Source organism: Eschrichtius robustus, chromosome 20, assembly GCF_028021215.1.
Source record: "Eschrichtius robustus isolate mEscRob2 chromosome 20, mEscRob2.pri, whole genome shotgun sequence".
Lineage (NCBI taxonomy): Eukaryota > Metazoa > Chordata > Mammalia > Artiodactyla > Eschrichtiidae > Eschrichtius > Eschrichtius robustus.
The window spans coordinates 58,180,151-58,199,953 of record NC_090843.1 but is presented as its reverse complement, the minus strand read 5'-3'; the positions used below and the strand labels follow the sequence as shown (position 1 = coordinate 58,199,953).

The following is a 19,803-nucleotide window of genomic DNA, read 5'->3' as shown; positions in this document are numbered from 1 at the left end:
AGGGGTGTGACTGCCTAACCTCGCATCCCGTGGCAACCACAGGAATGGGGTAAGCGATTATCTGATGGTGAGAAAGACCTACAGGGATGGGTCACCTGCGAGAAGATGAGCACTCTGTGTCCTTGCTCCTTCAGCTTCCGCAGCATCTTCTGCAGCAGCATGAGCTTCCCAGACGCCTTAATAAGTGCCCCACCCTCATATGCCCCACTGGGAAGTTTGGGGGACTCCTGAAAAGAAGGCAGGAAAAAAGGAGGAGAGGGTCAGTGAGCACGCCCCCGTATTCTGACTATGCCTAGAAAGCTGGAGGCCCAAATCCAGGCTCCACACCTTTACAATTCCTACTCTTCTCAGAAACCCAGTCTCTGGCCTCCCAGCCCAACTCCAGCCCTGTGCTCAACCGCCCACGTTTCCACAGGGCCAGGCGTTTCACGCCCGCAGCTCCCGTATCTACCATAGCAGCCACGGGAAAGAGGTAAGGATGGTTGCAGCACTTCTTAAGATCCATCATGATGTTAAGCAATGACACTTGGTTCCCACCTCCTCGTGAATTCAAGGCCTCAAAATTTCGGGTCAGGATATACTTGTAGTATTTCCTAAAGCCCAGGGCAGGGGCATAGAAGAGACAAAATAAAGGAAGCAATTATGATGTTGCATTTGGTCACCAACTCTTGGAAAGCTGCCACCAAATCCTCAACCCTGGTCCAGGTAACCCGCCTTGCATCTCACTTCTGCATAGGGCTCAGCTCCACGCGGACGATGAGCTCTGTCTTGGCTGGCATATTCTTAAAGACATCAGCCTTGAGCCTCCTCAGCATATGTGGCCCCAGCAAGTCATGAAGTTTCTTAATCTGGTCTTCTTTGGATATGTCGGCAAACTCCTCCAGGAAGCCTTCCAGATTGCTAGTAGCCAGGAGAAAAGGAAATGAACAGGCGTCAGGTTCTTTGCCCCTGACCTCAGGCTCTATTCTTCACTTCAGATGAATCCTCCTCCCACTCATCTTCTCAGTCCCGCCACCTCTCCTCTCTGCAGACCACCCTACTGAGCCACTTACTTAAACCTCTCTGGGGTGAGGAAGTTCAGCAGATGGAAGAGCTCCTCCAGATTATTCTGCAATGGAGTCCCTGTCAGCAGCAACTTATGATCTATCTTGTAGCCATTGAGGACCCTGAAAAACTAGAAAATGGGGCAAGGAAAGGCAGAGGGAAGGGCCCATCAGTGGCAAGTGGCTGGCCCACAGTATCACCTTTCCCTGCCTCTAGCTCCTATTTCCTTCAGGATCAGAGGCCCTCACATCCCTAGTCCTCTCCCTCTTCCAACGTGGACTTCTCCCCAGACTTATTCCCAGGCTTCCTGCCTCCCTGATTGCAGAAAGTCCCTGAAACTTTATTTTTTAGGACTAGGGCAAGTAGGAGTCCACAGCCTCAAGTTTCTGAGGCCTGGGTATCTCACTCACCTTGGACTGGTTGTTCTTGAGCCGATGGGCCTCATCCACCACGAGACAGGCCCAGCGGATGGAGCCAAGAGCTGCCTGATCAATGGTGATCAGCTCATATGATGTCAGGAGAACATGGAACTTCACCTGCGCCTCCCTCTGCCAACACAACCATTGTCCATTTGGCTGCCACCCCACACCCAAGCATCTAGGCCTCCACCCCCATTCTCCACGCAGACACCCAGTCCTAACTGAGACTCCCAAAGGGAGCCCGTTGTCCTGTCCTCCAACTTTGACTCCATGCAGGGACTTCTGAATGTGGCCCCCAAACTTCCACCACCTGTCCAGGATGAACAGATCCATGCACACCCCTGGGAGTACCCACTACATCTCCAGGACTGGAGTGCAGAGGCGTGAGGGAAGGTGGAGGAAAGGAAGGAGAAAGCTGAATGGGGAATAAAGGAACTGAAGTCCTGGTTGGGGCAACGAAACGACAGATCTGAGGACTTTGGAGGACATGAGATAGAGGGGCTTACCTTCATCTTAAAAGCTTTCTTGCCACCTTTGATGGCATTGTCTTCAAAGGAAAACTCATTCTCACGAATGATGGCTCGGCTGTCCTTGTCACCCGTGTATGTCACCACATAGAACTTGGGTGCCCACATCTGGAACTCCCGCTCCCAGTTAATGATGGTGGAGAGCGGGGCGCTCACCAGGAAGGGACCCTTTGTGTGGCCCTGGGAGTCGAGGGTGGGGGGACCATTAGTCTAGGCTCACGGTTATACAACCCAGTCCACTGCCTGCCGCACCCCTCTCCCCCGTTCTCTGCCCTCACCCTCCACTCCCACCTTCCCCAGTCCAGGCTAGGCCTCAGCACGGCTGTCCCCCTCAGGGCCCGAGAGTCTAGCACCTCCTTATACAGTGAGTAGAGGAAGACGATGGTTTGTATGGTCTTGCCCAGTCCCATCTCATCGGCCAGAATGGTGTCAGTGCCCTGGGCCCACGAGAAGCGTAGCCAGTTCAACCCCTCCAGCTGATACATGTGCAGTGTGCCTCCAGTGGCTGTGATGAACCGTGGCTGAGTCTCGTATTTCACTGTAGGCTGTAGAATCAAGAAGTCAGAAAGCTCAGGGGAACCATCAGCTGCTCCTCCGGTCTTGGCCTCCTCCTCCCCTCTCCCCGGCACTGATATCAAATGGGATTACAAGGCCCTCTCCTGTGGCCTGAGCTTATGAAAGTTCGAGTCTGCAGTGCCTCCCCCTCATTCCTTAAAACAATACCCAGAAGCACTGTGGGGAAGGAAACTGGTAGAAGAGCCCTGTGTGCTGCTGTCTCTAGCAGCTCTCACTCCTGTGCCAAAATTCCTAGCACTCTTGGGGCAAAGCTGAACACTGAAGGAAGAGCTACTGTTCAAAGAAGTTGTTGAAACTCTGGGAAGTTCTGTCAGAAGCCCCCAGGAAATCTGCAATCACCATGGCTCCAGAAATGGGAGACAGGCCAAGCGAGAAGACTTACATCATTAGTAGGAGAGCTGGGAGGCCCATCACCCTGCAGCTCCTTCTTCTTCTTCTTATACTTGCGGGGCTGGGCGGGGTCCTCCCCCATAATTAGTTCTCTGGGAAAACAGTGGGTCTGAGTGAGACCTGGTCCTTGGACCCGCCCCCTGTCCTTCTGAACCCACTCCAGACCTAGCTCCCACTTTCCATAAGCGAGATTTTCTCACATTTCCTTTCTCCCAGGTTCCTCACCCTCACCCCTTGGATTTCAGCTCTGAAGCCAACCCTCCCCACGCCTCAGCATCCTCATCCCCATCACTCAGGCTGGATCTTCTTTCTGTTCCTCACACTGCCTCCTTCCCGACCCCACCACAAACAACCCAGCCCAGGCTCCCACTGCCCTAAATTATAGACTGGGTCTGTCCCTACTGCATCTCATTTAATGCTGGAGGTTTAGCTTTCATGCCTCTGCCCTCAGACTCCCTCTAACCCATGACCTAGCTCCCTCACCGGTGTCTCCAGTAGCTTTGTTTATGGTCTTCATATTCAGGGATGTTCATTTCATCTTCCTCCCACGTGGACTGGTCATATGGCAAGTCCCTCCATTTCACTAGATAGTGGTAATTTCCCTTCTTATCCACACTGTGGGGAGGGAAGCCAAGAGAAGGAGCAGGAGGAGAAAGATAATGTGTGTCTCAAGTAGAAAAAAGTCATAATAAACACAATTATCAGCAAACATGCAGAATTTGTCACCTAATCCTCAATGGTGGGCCTCTGAAAGGCAGTTTGGAATGGCTGATGTACTACCCTAACCTTTTCAGGATGGCTTCCGAAAAATCAACGATCACAAAACATCCCTGGCTTCAACATCGTTTGTTCATCCAATCAGTATTTACTAAGAATCTACTACGTGCCAGGCACTGTTCCAGGCACGGGTGATTGAGCAGAACTAAGCAGACAAATGACCTGTTCCCATGGAGCTCACATTCTATTGGGGGAGGCAGTGATGAAATAGAAAAATAAAAAGACAATGTAACATTAGTCAGTAATAAGTACTGGGAAGAAAGAAGTACTAGAAACACTGGTCTGTATGAACCATGTGTTTCATGTTTTGCTTTTTTCACACCCAGATCCCCAGATTCATGTGTCACTTCTTAAGCTGTTAGAGATTAGAGGAAGCAAGGACAAAGCAGTCAGTGCTGGGCTGGACTTTCCTCCCGGTTCCTCCCATCTCCATAGAGGAAACAAAGCCAGAAGGGCTGGGGCTGCAGTGGGAATTATCCAGTTAGATCAATCATCTGGTTAATCAACAAATACTAACATGGAGCCACAGCGCAACAAGAATAGCGGCAAAGCCCAGGTAGGCCTTCGCATGGACCAAGGACCAAGGACTCACCTGTGGTTGATGATCCGGTGGACGGTCATCCACTCTGGCTTGATGCCAAAACGGTAGTACTTCTCCTCCATCTCGGCATAGTGCGGGTCCTTCACCTTGCGTTTGTCACTCTTCCCATCATCCTCACCAGAGCCGTAGTCCAGGGGTGGGGGCTCGTCCATGTCATTCTTCCGTTGGTAGTTTCGGTACATTACCAAGTGGAAAATTTCCAGCTGATGGGGCACAGAGGAGGGAATAGATAGTCCCAACATCCAGAGAGGACAAAAGGAGACAGAGCAGAGGCCGGCAGGGGGAATGGCATGGGAAAGCAAGCAATGAAAGAGGTGGGATGAGGGACATAGTGAATTAAAGCCAAAGCAGGAGAACGAAGAACATGCCAGAGAAGAGAGTCAGAGACAGGACCTGGGTGGGGAGCTAATAAGCAAAAGGAGGAAGGGAATAAGATTGTTAAGACTGGGGCTATCAGTAAAACATGGTTAAGACAGATAAGGAAAGAGATGGAGTTAAGGCCGACTAAGGAAAGCCTACGTTATACCTAAGGGAAGGAATCTAACGGAGACTGAGGGAAAGAGAACTGGAGCCCAAGAGAACCAAGTGTGGAAACTAAGGGAGTTGGTAGGGTGTGGGTGGCCAGAGCCCTAATGTGAGGGAAAGCAGAGGGGACGGAAGACAAGAGAACAGCGGGCCAAGAGAGAGAATGGCAGTGAATGGGGTCCCAGGAGACGGGGAAGGAGAGGCCCTTGTACCTGAAGCTCCTTGGCCCAGGAGCAGTGCCAGTAGGACAGTCCTACCCACTTGACAAAGAACTCTCTCTCCGATCTGCCTTGAAGAGGACGTGTGGGTGGGGCATCTGGATTCCCGTCTGCCTGTTGGGGGGCTGGCACTGCCACGGGGGGCTCCCCCCACCGCCAGTGCAGGATCTTCTGCACACGGCCTTTCAGCACGGGACACTTCAGGATGGACGCACACAAAGAGGAAAAAAAGAGGCAGAAAGAGCCCATCATTAGAGTAGGAGGATGGGGGTCCCACAAGGGAATCAAAGGCTAGGTGTGGGGGAGAGTAGAGAAAGAAAGAGCCGGACCTTTGGGCCCCGGAGATGGAGAAGGAGTCGGGGCTGACAACAAACCCTGAGAGATGGGCACACTCACTGTGCATCGGGGACACAGCCATTCGCCGTTGGGGATGTCAGGCAGCGGGGGGTTCAGACAGTGAATGTGGTAGGAGGAGATGCAGGCGTCGCAGCACAGGAGCTCCCCGCCATCCTTGCACACACGGCAGTACTCCATGTGGTCGTCCTCTTCCTCCTTCTCCCCCTCCTCTTCCCCCTCCTCTTCATAGTCTTCCTCCTCCTCCTTGGCCTCCCACTGTACCCCCTCCTTCTCCTGGGAGGCCAAGGACAGACACAGACACGAGAAAGAGGATAAGGAGTGAGGCTGGAAGACAGAGCCAAACCAGGACAGCTAGATCCTAGAAGTGCAGAGAAGACTGGTGGGAACAAAGGAACAGGACACCTCAGTTCCCAAAAATGCTAATTTTCGGGGCAAAGGGATGGGGGAGAGGAACAAACTAGGATCTTGGACACTTAAACATCTGCTACTGAGAAGCCTAGGCATCTGGGGCTAGGGAGAGGACAAGAGAAAGCAAGGAGGAAAGAGATGGGTGGGTCCCTGAGGGCCGTTAAGAGGTGGCACCAGTACTCACACAGTGGGGGCAGCTCCATTTGCCCTCAGGAGCCCGGTCAAGCTCAGGATCAAGGCAGACGAGGTGGTAGGCACGAGGGCAGGTGTCACACAGAATAATTTCCCCACCCTGCTGGCACACCTCACAGTAATCCTGGTGATCCGTCTCGTAGCCATCAACCTCCTCCTCCCCGGCCACTGCAGGACAGCCCAGGACTGTCATATACCCCAGTGGAGGCAAAGGGAACAGAGAGAGAGAAGGAGAGCGGAATGCGGGAGGGGAGAGAAAGAGAAAAGGGTTCAATAAAGAAGTCAAAACTACAAATAAGAAAGACAACGAAGGAATGAAAGGAAGGCTGAATGACAGGACTGCACACAGCTGACACCGCTTACCCTTCTTCTTCTTCCTTCCTGGCCGACCTCTCTTTAGTTTCTTGGTGCGGACAGGGCCATCAGGGCGGCCTGAGGCACTGTGGACACTGCCACTGTCCAGGTCTGACTCCTCAGCCTCTGGTTCAGGGCCCTCGTCACTCTGGAAAACATACTGCCCATAGCCCCCGTGGCTGTCAGAGAGGCCAAATGGATTCCACTCCCCTCCCCAGGCCTTGGGCTCCCGCTCCAGCTGCCCTCATGGACCCTTGTGTCTGGACCCCCAGCCCCTGACCACACCCCAGAAGTATAATGGACAGGGAGGGGCCACTCACCGAGCCTCCCTTCTTCCTCTTGCCACCCAGCAGCCCTAGTTTGATCTTGAGTGGTGCCATCTTCTTTCCCCGAAGCTTCTTGCGTCCATCAGGCACTCGGGGACTCTTACTCCGCCTCTTGTGGCCTGGACCTGAGTGAGGAGTGGGGTGACAGAGAAAAAGCCGAGGTCATGACATCCAGGAACAATGGAGGCCATAGGGTTTCTGGACCTCTCTGTGGGCTATGGTTTCACTGAGACCCTTTCCTGGACAGCATTTCTTCTACAACAATCAGGGCTGAGTTCTGGACTATAATTTGAGAACATGCGGTTTAGAGGGTGGGGTGACAGTTGTTCCAACCAGAGGGTTTCTTACCTTTGCCCTCTTTGGTTTTGGCTCTTCGGATGGGTGGGGGCTGGATATCAGCAGCAGGGGGTGGTGGAAGGGCGGGGGGTCCGGAAGGTGCTATGGGGGTGGCCGATGAGACAGCAGCTGACACCTGCTCAGCTACAGCTGCGGCTGCTGCTGCCGCCGCTGCCGCCACAGCAGCTGCCGACCCCTTGAAGGGGTTGTTGGCGCTGAACTCTCTCCACTTGGCCCCAAGGATGGTCATCATCTTAGACATTGGGATCTTAGGATTCTTCTTAGCGATCAGGGGCCTGAAAATATAGAAGCAAGACACTCGGACCCTTCACAGATGGTTTGGGAATACTGTCATTTCCCCTCACCAATTAAGTCTATGTACCAGCTAGGATTCCTAGGTGGTGAAAATACGTCCTATGAAGAATAACATCAATTTTGAAACAAAGAAATAAAAAGTTTAAGAAGGAAAAAAAAGTTAAAAAAACAAGAAAAAAGTATGAAGAAGAAAAAAAGGCAAAATAAAATTTAAATGCAGATTAAAAAGGATAAAAAAAATATGAGATTAATAAAAAAGCTCTACTTTGGACAACTACTTTACAGTTCGTAAAACAGTTCCACACACATAAGATCTTATTTCATCCTCACAATACTACTAGGAGTTGCTATGAATCTCTGTGTTTTTCTAAAGAGTTCCACGGGCCCTGATGAAGGGTCCCATCAGGTGGAGTCTGATGGGCCACACTGGTTCTGCTCTGCGGTGGGGTGTTAAGCTCTTGTGAGGACGTGGGTGACCCCGGTGCTGACAGAAGCACTGTCTTTAGTAGCGAAGCAGTGAGACAATGGGACTAAGGACCGCTACCAGGGACTGAACACCACTAGGGGCCAGGCACTGAGTGTGCTGAGCTTTCAATCCATCATTCCATCAAATCCCCACAAGACCCCATGAGGTACACACTATGTGCCTATTTTACAGATGCAGAAACTGAAGATCAAACTAGTGAGCTGCCCAACATGACACCGGGACCTGAACCTCAGCAGGCTGCCTCCAGAGCGTTGAACGGCTCTGCTAAAGTGCCTGCTCCCCAAAAGGCATCTCTGCTGTTCTGTACTCTACTGCGGGAGCCACTGAAGCCCAGGTCCCACTGTCAGCAATGCATCCTCCGTTATATACTGGTGTCTAAGGAAGGGACAGAGGACTTGATAACTGAGCAAAGGAAACTGGGGAACACGGATACCACCTCCCCGCTCCAGTCTAGAGAGAAGTCAGGCAGGGGAAACTGGAACTGTTAGACCAAGGAGGGCCATCAGTCCTCCTGAGAGTCTGTCACCACAGCGTTTTCTAACCTCGCAGTGGTACTGTGACCCCCCAGTGAAGGGTTCCTGACTGGAGTCCTTGGATCCTAGGAGTCCAGGAATTCCCTAAGATGACATGTGGAATTTTATGTGTATGTGCTGTGAACTTCTCTGGAGAGCAGTTTCTTAGCTTTCATCAGATTCCAGAAGGGTCCAGGGCCTCCCCCAAATTAAAAGTGTCTGCTCGAGAGGGCTCCCCGTCCCTACTGCACCTCATGAACTGGCTGAAGGCTTTGTAGTTGGTGAGCGTGTGGTAATCCTCCTCAGAGAACACATGCTCCACGTCCTCCAGGCCCCAGGTCAGAAGCAGAGTTGCCGACGACTTCTGTTCCACCTGCTGGCAGAGACCAGGCTTCAGGGATGCAGGTGCCCAGCCCGGGGCCCCCCACATGCCTCTCTACCCACCCACCAGGTTCCCTGGGCTTTCTGCTTCCTGCTCCATTCCCAGCCCAAACCCACTCCTCACAAACCACAGCCTCTCCACTTAGCACCCTGCTCGCCCAGGGCTCTCCCTCCCCCACTCCTCATGCCTGTCATTAATACTGATTTCTCCCCTCACTCCCTAATTCTACTCACCTTTTGCCCCCCATCTCCCTCCCCTTTTTTCCGCCGCTTCGTCTTCTTCTCCTTTTTTTCTCTGTGCTTCCGTCTCCGTTTCCGACCTGGTCCAGTTCCATATTCACTGCCTCCACTCTCTGACTTCTCCCGGTACTCATCTCGCTCAGAGCCAAATTCCTCCTCGCTGTCCTAAGGGAAAGAAATAAAAACACTATTTCTTCAGCCCTTCCTTGTGCCAGGAACTGTTCTTAGCACATAACATTTATCGTCTCTTTTGATCTTCACAACAATCCTATGATAGTAACTAATCTATCTTTATCCACTTTTTTGTAGATGAGGAAACTGAGGCACAGAGACCGAAATAAATTGTCCAAGAAGACAGAAGACTGCTAGGCTCTAAATTCATGCAGTCTACCTCCAGAGCCTGTGCTTTCAACTGCTTCTCTGTGCTGCAGGGCAAGTCAAGTCGACAACTGGGCTCTTCACTAGGCTGTGGTGAGTGAGGTTAGGGTCCCAGACCTGGGAGATACAGGCCAGCAAGCGGGGGTGGGGGCAGGTAGAGGGGATCAGGCCTCCCTGACTTCAGGATCCCCACAGTAATCAAGACCAGAGAAAACGTAGGTCTCTAGGGATGGGTCTCCGAGCCTAGCTGTAGAGATAGGAGTCCTGAAAACTTACAAGCTTCTTGCGTTTTCGGGGTTTTCCTGGCTTGTTCTCCTTCTGCTTCTTGGGTCCTCTTTTTCTCTTCTTCACACCCAGTGCTGAAGGCAGCAGCCGAATGTCATCCTTATCTTTGGAGCAGAGAGCACCAGAAAACCTAAGCCTCTAGGTTCCCAGTCTCTGCAGTCCCTTCCCTTCCTCACCTCCTCAGTTCCCGCTGCTCTCTAGGAACTCCGGCATTAACTCTTCCAAACCTTGCCTCCCTCCGCTGGATGCAAACAGAGAGTGTTTCGAGTACTCTGGGATGCTCGGGTTCTGAATGGGAGGTCAGGGGTCAGAAGGGAAGAGCAGCCAAACCACTCCCGTCTCTCCCCTCCTACTAACAAGGGACCAGGCTCTAGGCCATGGGCTCTGACTGTGGCAGGTCCTTTTAGTCGCCGCCAGGGCTCCTCCTGCCTTCCCCCTCACTTAGCCAGCTGGCATCCTGCCCAGGAACCGGGGAAGCCATGCCCAGCTGCTGGCCTGGCCTGACCCCAGCACTTGGAGTGGGGAGACACAAGCTGGCAGCTCCCTAAGCCAGATGCTGAGAAGGCAGAGCCAAAGGTGGACACCTGGGTTCTCACACTAACACCCTGGGGCCCTGACATCCTTTCTGTGAGGAGGGAGGCCTCTATTTATATTTCCTCAGATAATCACCAAGCCTCCTGTCACCCCAGCACAGCCCTGGAGGAAAAGAAATCCTCAGTCAGGCATGTTCACTTCTTGCCCACAGGATCATAGTGTCTAGCTCCTTTGTCACACCCTAACCCCATCGAAGAAGGTCTCCACAATTACCTAAACATTCCTCCTCCTCCCAAGGAGACTGGAATGTGCCTCCAAATCTATATACTCCTCCCTGTTCCCTTTGAGAACTCAGGGACCCTGCCTTTTGTCCCCTGGTCTCACCCCTTGTCTCCAAATTTAGTCCCAGACATCCTAACCCATTCATATATAAGCAGTATGGGAGACCCACACAAAGACACGGGCACAGACACACCCCGCATATGCATTCTCAAATGCACAAGCATCACATACTCATGAGCACAAACCCAGAGGACAGCCTGTACCTGCTTTCAGCAGGGCTAGGTCCCTGGCTTTCTCTCCAGATGTCTCTGTCAGAGAGAACGGGGCTGGTTCTTCCCAGATGTCCCCTCTCCCCATTCTCCATGACCCCTGTCGGACTGTGGAGGCTCAGGGGACAGAGAGTAACTCCGCGACGAGGAAGACACCAACGCCACACAGACATGAGGCCCTGTTTGGCCTCCCTCCCCCAGCGAGCACTAGATTAACCCGCCAGACCTGTCTTGCTCAGGCAGAGGCAGCTGTGCAGGAGGGGAAAGTCTGGGCCTGGCCCAGCCCCTTGCTCTAGGACACACAATCCTTCTTCCCACAACAGCCAAAGGAAAATTAGCCACAATTAACACCGGAGGCCTTGGTTTCCACTGCCTCAGAATCTAGGCACCTCCTTCCTTCATTGCTACTTCTCACAGCTCCAGCATCCTGTGCCCTCTTGTGCAGGAAGACACTCTAGGACTGGGGGATTGTGGGAGCGGGGAAGGTGCCTGTAGGCAGCCCCAGGTGTGGAAACAGAGTGGGGACCCTGATAGGAAGTCAGTAAGACGCCATGCCCCAGCAGCCCGCGCTCCCTCACCCCAGGGACCGCGGCTATTATGAACATGGAAACGGAGGCCGCCGGGGCAGAGGCAAGGGCAGGCCAACTGGCTAAGGATCAGGGAAATGGCCTCGGTCTCCACCAGCTGGGGGGTGGGACACAAGCCCTGGGACCTCGCAGCCAGTTAACTCCACTCCCCACCCCAGCGGGAGGTTCCCGAACTTGGGAAGACGGCGGTGGTGCGGAGAGGCAAAGGAGACGGCGAGAAAAGGGAAGGGAGGGCAAGAAAGCAAATCTAAGTCCCAACCTCTGTCTCACCAGCCACTCAATGCTGGCCTGGAGCCCAGACTCTCCCACATCCCGGCTCAGATCTCGGGAAGACGGCGAGGGAGGAGGGCGGCGAGGAGGGTGGGCGGAGCCTGGCGAGCCAGAGGACGCAGGAGGAGCCTCGCAGCGAGCCTCGCCTCCCGCCCGCCCCTCTCTTCTTCTAATCTCACCATCAATCTCTCACACATATATTTATTTTTTCTCAAATTCCCCTCCCTCCCCCACAACGAACCACCATAATAGGTCTGCTGCACATGCGTATTGCGTGCAGGGGGTGGGTTTGTATTTTCAGACCTTTTGCAAAGAAACTACCAGAATTTTCCGCACCACCCACAACCATTCCCCACCCCCACCCCCAAGGAATCACATCTATATATTATGTTATATTATTTCTCTAGACTTGCCAGAAGGGGGAGGGAGAAGAAATGAGTTTTTGGCTTCCTGCTCCCTTCCCCCATCAGCACGAGTGCTATTATTTTAAACGTTTAACAATGTACGGCGACTGGAGAGGGGGGAAGGGATAAAATTGGTCTTGGGTAAGAATGTAAAACAAAATGGTGAGAATCAAAGCCGTCAGAATGAAAAACAATAGAAACCTCTAACACGTATAAATTCATCTTCTAGAGGAGGACGAGAGAGGGCAACCTGAACATATTGCCTCAGAGGAGGGTTATTTTGCCCACACTTAGGTAGACAGAAATAATGGGCAGACTAAAAATATTTTCCTAAAGTTTTACCTCAAAAAGTCATCTGAGAGGGTGTATCCCGTTTGACTTAGAGGGCTGAAAGGAAGATAAAATTGCCCAGGGAGAGAGAGTAGGTGGGTTTTCATTTCAAATATACAATTTAAAAAACATTTCACGATGCTTGGAAAGCAAAGGGAAAAGGGGAGGGAGTATTGACACAAAGACCCATCTCGACCTCAGAGTCTTTCATGCCCTCCCCTTCACAGACCCAAATCCGGGATCAAAAACCCCCAAATACCACATTCCAAGTTCGGAATACACATAAGCGAGAGCTGCTAATGCCCTAACTTAACCTGACATCCTTTCTTCCTCTCTTTTTAGCACCTCTGCTGTCTTCCAGGCAATCCCCTACCCACAATTCTTTATTCCTTCTCCCTTCTGCAAAATCAGTGGGCTCTCTGGGATAACTTTTAAAAAACTTTTCCGGTTTTCGGACCAGCCTGGTGGGAGGGGAGGTGGACTTTATCCTGTTTCCATTAGATACACATAGCCCTCCTCTCCCGGCCCAAGAAAGCACCCCACAGTTCCTCAAAGGCTGTCTCAACTAGACAGGAACATTTGCCACTGAAGCCACACAGATCAATATGACAGTTTTACAAAGAGTATGATGTTAGACGTTTTGAAGTTTGGTGCATTTGTGCTGCACCGCACCAAGAGGCCTGGGGGTGTGAACACCCGAAAGATGCTCACTTAGAGTCTATTCTTAAAAACACTATCTGAACACTGGAGGGTGGCCGGAGTGGGACCACTGCTGGGCCCCCGACGCGAGGCAGTGGTCAGGCCCCTCCACCGCGGACGGAACTGCCCAGACAGTGCGGGTGACTTGTCATCCCCGGGGAGGGGTGCTGAGTGACGGTCAAGCTGCAGAACAGCTGGGTGGGCAGTTCACGCCCCCCAACGTGGTCAGGGTGTGGGTGGTTTCAGCGGGAGAGTGAGTGACAGTGAATGGCAGCCACGTGAGAGTCACAGCTGGGCAGCTCGGCCACCCCAGACTGACGGGGTCTTGGGGTGGGGGCGCACTTGACACAAAAGAGCCCAGAGCAGAGGAGAGATAAAGAGGGTGCGATTGGGGGCATCTGGTTTTCCAGACACTCTCCTCTCTCCTCCCTGTCCCCAATTTTCAATGACTGCTCTCCGTAGTACGAGCCGGAGAGAGGGGGCAGGAGCCAGTCTCATTCCAGGAAGTGGTCCGCGTGGAGTGTGGCCACCACCTGCCCCTAGTCGTCAGCCGCCCGCAAACATTCACCCGACCCCTCCCCCACGTGCCACCGCACGCTCCAGAGTTGGCGGGCACCGAAGTCCCCGCAGGTGGGGGGGGGGGTCCGATGGCCACCCGCCCCCCCACCCCGGCCTTCCCAACTCCTGACGAGGGGGTGAGGGCCGCGGTCCGCTCCTCGCAGGCAAACCCCACTTCGCCTCGGTCCAACCCCACCGGGGCCGAAGCCCCAGGGGCGCCCGCTCGGCCGCCCCTCCCCCACGCGCCCCTCCCCCACGCCGCCGTCCGGCCGCCAGGGTCTCCGCGGTCCCTAGCGCGGCCAGGGAGGGGGCCCTGGCTTCGCCTCGGCCGTTTCCTGCCTACCCCCTCCCCGCCGAGGGTAAAAAAAAAAATCTCCTCCTCCTCCTCCCCCGAAAGCCGCGACCGAGTGGCCCGGTCCGCGCATGCAGCTCGCGCCCAGCGCTCTCCAACCCGGGCGGCGGCGGCGGCGGCGGCGGCGGCGGGGGAGGGGTGCGGCGGGGGAGGGGAGGAGGCCTGGCCCGGCGGCCGCCGCCGCCGCCCGCCCGGACCGCCCGGACCGCCGCGGGGCGACGGGCCCGAGACGGCGCCCCGCGCCCCGGATTCGCCTCGGCTCGGCCGCGCGGTGGGTGCCTCGCCCCCGCCCGGGCCTCGCGCGCCCGCGGCTCCGGCTCGGTCTGGGGCGGGGGGGGCGGAGGGGGGAGTCGGCGGCCGCTTACCTGGCGGCGGGGGCGGCGGCGGCGGCGGCGGCGGGGGCAGCGGCGGCGGCGGCGGGAAGAGGTGGCAGCCGGGGGGGCTGTGGCGGTCGCGGCCCCGGTCGTGGCCCGGCCCGCGCCCGAGTACTCCCTCGTCGTCGTCCTCCTCGTAGTCCTCGTCGGCCGCCTCCACCTCCTCCTCCTCCTCGTCGCCCTCTTCTTCCTCCTCTTCTTCCTCCTCCGACACCACCATCTCCTCCTCCTCCTCCTCCTCGTCCCTCAGAGGGGAAGCCATCCTGTGGCTCTGGCCCCCCCACCACCCCCCCACCCACCGCCCGCCCGCCTCCCCCACCGCTACCACCACCACCTCCTCCTCCTCCTCCTCCTCCTCCTCCTCCTCGGCGGCGGCGTCCTCCTCCTCCTCACCGCCTCCCCCAGCCCCCAAAACCCCCGGGCCACCCCTCTCCGAAACCCCCCCCTCGGGGCCGCCGTCTGACGAGGGGGGCCAAACCACCCCCAAAAATTTTCTTGGGGAGAATTGAGGACTTTTTTTTTCTTCTCTCCTTCCTCCCGAGAGAACAAGAGAAGGGGATTAAAAAAATATATATATATATAAAAGTTTTCGACTTCTCTCTACCCCCCTCTCCGTTGCTTTAAATATATTTAAATTCTGAGGGGGGCGCTCAGAAATATTTCTCAGAGCTGAGGCACTAAGATGGCCGCCTGGAAATTATTTTTAAAACAACCCCCCCTGCAGCACCGCCACCCCCTCCGTGAAGACACGGAGAGGGGGGAAAAATCCCCTTTTAAAACAAAATGGCTGGCTTAATATTTCATTTTTCACCCCCCCCATTCTCCTCCCTGTTATACCCCCATCTCATAGCCTCTACCCAGAAACCCACAAATTTCTCCCTTTTTTATAACTGATTAGTGCACAGATTAATAGAGATATTTTCCTTGTGTACTGAGTGTGTGTGTGTGAGTGAGTGTGTGTGCGCGTTGGGGGGGGGCATGAAGGATTTCTGCATAAAACAAAAATGGCTGCTGTGACTAACTCCCCCCTTATAAAAAAATATTTGAGGGGGGGCATTAATCAGTACTCATGCTCAGTCTGACATCAGCATAAATTGTTAAAGGTTAACTAGTTAGATACTAGTCCAACTAGATTTAAATTTTTTTTTCTTTACTAGTCTCTTCCTCCCCACCTCCCTTCTCTTAAAGAAAAGCTTTTTTTTTTTTTTTTTCTGAATACTTCAGAAGGGAGTGGTTTGATGTGAAGGTTTTTTTTTTCCCCTTCAGGCATTGAAAAGGAAAAAGATGAAATATATGTTTATATGTAACTCTCTTTCTACATACCTCATTGAAGTCAAAACGCATTTAATTGTGTATGTTTTAAGTGAGAAGGGGTACTGGAATTTTTTTTTCTTTCTTTAAAGAAGTGATAGAAATCCTAGTGACTTTTGGGGGAGAGATATGAATAGATACGATGATTGAGTTTTTTTCAAAGGAGTCCATGTTTGATTCTCCCCTTTGCCCAGCCTTTTCAGTGATTTATAATTGTAAATTTTATCCTCACTCTTTTCTCCTTTACCTCGCCTTCCCCTCCCCCAATTACTTGAATATAAAATTCATCTGATGTGGGAAATTAAATTAGGGGGTAAATAGAACAGATTTTTAGAATAAAGGGGAAAGAGTTAAGTCTGAAGATTGTGAAATTATTTTCTCTTTTAAGTCTGAAGATTGTGAAATTATTTTCTCTTTTCTCCTGTTTCAGTATATTTCCCTTCCTCCATGATCTCCAACACTGATAGAGTGGAAGAAACTGAGGTACCATGAAAAAGAGAAGTAACTGGGACTGAGAAAAAGAAAGAGGTAGGGGGTTAACACTCACATTTTCATCTGACTTTCTGACCCATGGTTTCCCACTGTACCCCAATGTTTATCTTTAAAGTGGTATCAGGAATCAGATGGAAGGTTGAAAAGGAGTCCACAAGTAGCTTTCTCATCCAGAGATTTGGTCAGAGAAGTCATAAAATAAAACTTGCCAGTTCAGCAATGCTAGCAAAGGAAGAAGGGCAAATAGCTCAGTTCAACCCTATTTCGTTCTTGTCACCCTTTTCTTACTACAGTTTCCTCCCATTCTTTTGATCTCACTTTGACCTTTTCCTTGCTTCCCATCCCATGCCTGTGGAATCATTTCTCTCCTGGGTTGTTTCTCTGTCTCTTGAGTATAGCTGCCAGCCACCCAGCAGCCCCTGCAGGGTTTGGGAGTACCTTAAGAAGGAGGGGTAGGTAGGCAGCAACCAGAAAGTAATAGTGACAGGGCATATTTTTGCTTACAAGGCTTAAATATTCTTTATTGATGTGCCACCCCCCAATCCCAGCTAATGCTCTTTATTGAACATTGATTTCCATCTTTTTCTTAACCTGGACTTTGGAGTTCTCTTGTTTCTGCTCCCATATCATTCCGGTACTGAGTGTAACTCCTATTCCTCTTCCATTTGATTTTGTTATGTCCTCTTTCTCGGTCCCTGTGTACTAGTTCATCTGGGTATCCCACTCTTTCTGTACATGGGCTTCTGTGTATGTGTGTCTTTGTTTTTTACCGAGACTGTCCTTTCTCATCCCTTGACTCTCAGGCTCTGTCACCTCTAAGTGACTTTCCATCTCTGTCTTCTTTCTGTTTACTTCTGTCTTCCAGGCTCTGACTGCGTGTGCCTCTTCCTCATGTGTGCCTGACTCCCCCTCTTTCTGGCCTCTCTGTGTGTGTCTGGGAAGAGTGTCCCCACGTGCATGTGGGCAGCCCTGCGCATCATGCTGCGCCCTCTCCCTCTGTGCTGAGCGCCTCTGCCTGCCTGCCTCATGTGCCATGAGCTGCAGGTGTGGGGGGCGAAAGGTGGCTGTGTGCATCCCTGTACAAACATTCATCATTCTCTCGAGTGCGCTTTGCATATGGATCTGTTAGTTTGCCTGATCCTCCCTCTTGTCCATCTCCCCCTCTGCCTGCCTGCATCTCCTGTTCTCTTTTCTCTCCCTACTGATCTCTTGATTTTTCTTCTTCTATCCTTGTTTCCGCCTGCCTCTCTACCTGCTTGCTCCTATTATGGTGTCTGCCTGCCTGCCTGCCTGCCTGTCTGCTCCTCCCTGACTGGCTGGCAGCCTCTTTCTCTCTCTGGTTGTCTGTCTGCTTCTCTGGCTGTTTGCCCACCACTCTCTCTCTAGCCATCTGTCTCCCCGCCTGCCTGACTCTATCACTTTTTTAGTCTCCGTCTCTTGGTTTGTCTACCTTCCAGTCCCTACCATGGTTCCCTGTCTTGGTTTGCCTCTTACCTTGCCTTCTACTTGTTCCTTCTCTTCTTTGTGTCTATTTAGTTCATGCTTTTTCCTGGCCTCCCTTTATGTGTGTCTTCTTGCCTGTCTACTCTACTTGCTTGCTGTTGTCCCACTGTTTAAAGCTTGTATCTTTTTAGTGTGTCTGCTTATCAGCATTTTCTCCCTTGGCTTCCCCTATTCCAGCATCCCATCAATGCTGATAGTCTCGCTACCACAGACCTGTCAGTGACCCCCTTGCCCCAAAGTCTTACCTGCCTTCTTGCCATATCCCCTACCCTGCCTTCTCTCACTGCTTGCCTCTGTTTCAGTTCTTTCTTTTTTCTTTTTATCTTTATGGCCCCTCACACAGTCTGCCTGCCTCAATCTTTTTGCCATTTTCCCAGTCTCTCCTTGTCTTTCTGCTTTTTTGCTATCTGTCTGCCTGGCTGGCTCTTGCTGTCCACATCTCTGCTTGCTTTTTTTCTCCTCCTTTTTCTATCAGCTTTTACATAGATAGTGCATACACATGGCACAAAATTTTTAAAGTACTAAAAGTATCCTGTATGAGAGCAAGCCTCCCTCCTACCCCCCACTTCCTCTCCTCTGAGGTAGTCACTACACATTTCTTGGATCTTGTTCGAGAGAAGAGTCTACACATACATGTCTGATTGCTTTTTGCTGCACTCCTTCCAAATTCTCTCCCAGTTTTGCTGGATGCTTCTTCCTCTGTCAGTCTGTCAGTCCTCCTTCCTATTTCACTGGGCTTGCCATTTCTTGCTTCTTGTTTTTTTGATTCTCTTTTATGGTACTTGTCTTTTTGATTGACTGCTTGCTAGTTACACGCTTTTACTACCAGGACCTGAGGTGTGCTTAGGAAGGGCGTGCTCTCTCCTAATATCCTGTTCTGCTCTGTGTCTGGAGTTGTCCTGATGACCACACGCCATTGCTGGTCTCTTCATCACTGAAACTATGTATTAATTGAGAAAAACCATGAAAGCACTGGTAGTACTGAAAAATACCTTGCAAATATAGGAACAATTAATAAGTACAGATGGTTTGTAAGCTGAGCTTACATGCCCATGGAGCAGATAGGGGCCCACTCTGCTTTTCCCAGTTTATATGAATTCTTTAAAGGAATATGAATCTAGATCCTTTTAGGTTCAGCAGTACTCTTAGGCTGTTGACCTAGGCCTGTCCAAGAAGTTTGTCTTCCTCCTAGTCTAAAAAACTCTGCTTCTTACTAAAACTTTCTCCCTTTTTCATCCTTCCTTCTGGCTCCTATTACATGCCACCTTAGAGATGTTATAACTCCTTGGGGGAAGCACAGACAACACCCTCTATCCAGGTGTCTTCAGAAAGATGATGATAAAACTTCTACACACAATGCACTGTTCTTTCATTTTTGCTTTTTCACTGCCTGTATTCCTGAATTTAACTGTTTCAGCCTCTATCTCTCTCTCTCTCCTCTTTTTCCCTCTCTTCCTCTCTCACTTCTCTTTTCTTGGTTCTGTCTTTCCTCTTAACTGTCTGTCTTGGGCTCCATTCTAGCCTCTCTTTCTGATTGGCCACCTTCCCTCTCTTCTGTCTGATTGGCCTGTATCCCTCCATCACCCCATCTGTCTGCTGGATTCTCCCTGTCTGCCTGCAATAATGTATGTGATAGCACTTTATAAATTATAATGCACTGTGTAGTATAAAACGCTATTATCACTTTGTCTTCTTTCTTTGTTTATTGTTTTCTTTCTCTGTCTGCTCTTCTTCTCTCTCTCTCCCCCTTTCTGTTTGTCTGTCTGCGTCCCTCTTGGTGATCTTGCCTGCCTCTCTGTCTCTCTGTCATTAATTCTCCTTTCTCTCCTTGCCAGCTTGTCTGGGTTTTTTTGCCTTGCTTCTTCTCTGTGTGCTCAGTTCTTGTGTCTTTCCTTCTGTGTTTCCAGGTTCCTCTCTGTTTCTTTTAGCTGTCTATTCTGTCTGTCCTGAGGCCTTTTATATGTGCCTGTGTGTCTTGCTCTCTCTAGCTGCCTGTGTCCCTGCCTGTCAGTTCCAAAGTGGGCACCACTCTGCTTTTTTCTATCTTTCTGTGCTTCAAAAAATAAAAATAAAATAAAAAATTAAAATACCGTATAACTATTTGGTAGGAGAGAATTTTTTTGTTTTTAATGAGAAGACCATTAAGAAAGTGAGAACAGGAACTCAGGAATACAGCTGTCAAATGCAAAC

At 51.7% G+C, this 19,803-nt stretch overlaps 2 protein-coding genes across 12 annotated transcripts in view; one reads left to right on the top strand and one right to left on the bottom strand.

The window, feature by feature from the left end:
* The window catches only part of CHD3 (chromodomain helicase DNA binding protein 3), a 25,230-nt gene extending 10,636 nt beyond the window's left edge, over positions 1–14,594 (bottom strand). For 6 of the 11 annotated variants that reach the window (XM_068530415.1, XM_068530416.1, XM_068530420.1 and 3 more), the window contains exons 1-20: positions 14,299–14,594; positions 9,640–9,752; positions 8,980–9,150; positions 8,616–8,740; positions 7,063–7,346; positions 6,709–6,839; positions 6,398–6,548; positions 6,027–6,220; positions 5,474–5,707; positions 5,072–5,275; positions 4,326–4,537; positions 3,440–3,571; positions 2,949–3,048; positions 2,344–2,535; positions 1,970–2,170; positions 1,455–1,592; positions 1,053–1,174; positions 727–900; positions 452–593; positions 96–227 (exon numbers count right to left, since the gene is read on the bottom strand). In XM_068530415.1, coding sequence (XP_068386516.1) covers positions 96–227; positions 452–593; positions 727–900; positions 1,053–1,174; positions 1,455–1,592; positions 1,970–2,170; positions 2,344–2,535; positions 2,949–3,048; positions 3,440–3,571; positions 4,326–4,537; positions 5,072–5,275; positions 5,474–5,707; positions 6,027–6,220; positions 6,398–6,548; positions 6,709–6,839; positions 7,063–7,346; positions 8,616–8,740; positions 8,980–9,150; positions 9,640–9,752; positions 14,299–14,569 — 3,423 coding nt within the window. In that variant the 5' untranslated portion in view covers positions 14,570–14,594. Of the gene's footprint in view, positions 1–95; positions 228–451; positions 594–726; positions 901–1,052; positions 1,175–1,454; positions 1,593–1,969; positions 2,171–2,343; positions 2,536–2,948; positions 3,049–3,439; positions 3,572–4,325; positions 4,538–5,071; positions 5,276–5,473; positions 5,708–6,026; positions 6,221–6,397; positions 6,549–6,708; positions 6,840–7,062; positions 7,347–8,615; positions 8,741–8,979; positions 9,151–9,639; positions 9,753–10,727; positions 10,837–14,298 lie in introns of those variants that run through there. The other 5 variants (XM_068530419.1, XM_068530425.1, XM_068530418.1 and 2 more) reach the window with 4 other exon arrangements.
* The window catches only part of NAA38 (N-alpha-acetyltransferase 38, NatC auxiliary subunit), a 24,189-nt gene continuing 18,501 nt past the window's right edge, over positions 14,116–19,803 (top strand). Inside the window, exons 1-2 of the mRNA XM_068530428.1 lie at positions 14,116–14,204; positions 16,049–16,146. The gene's annotated coding sequence lies outside the window, so the exon portion shown is untranslated. The remainder of the gene's footprint in view (positions 14,205–16,048; positions 16,147–19,803) is intronic.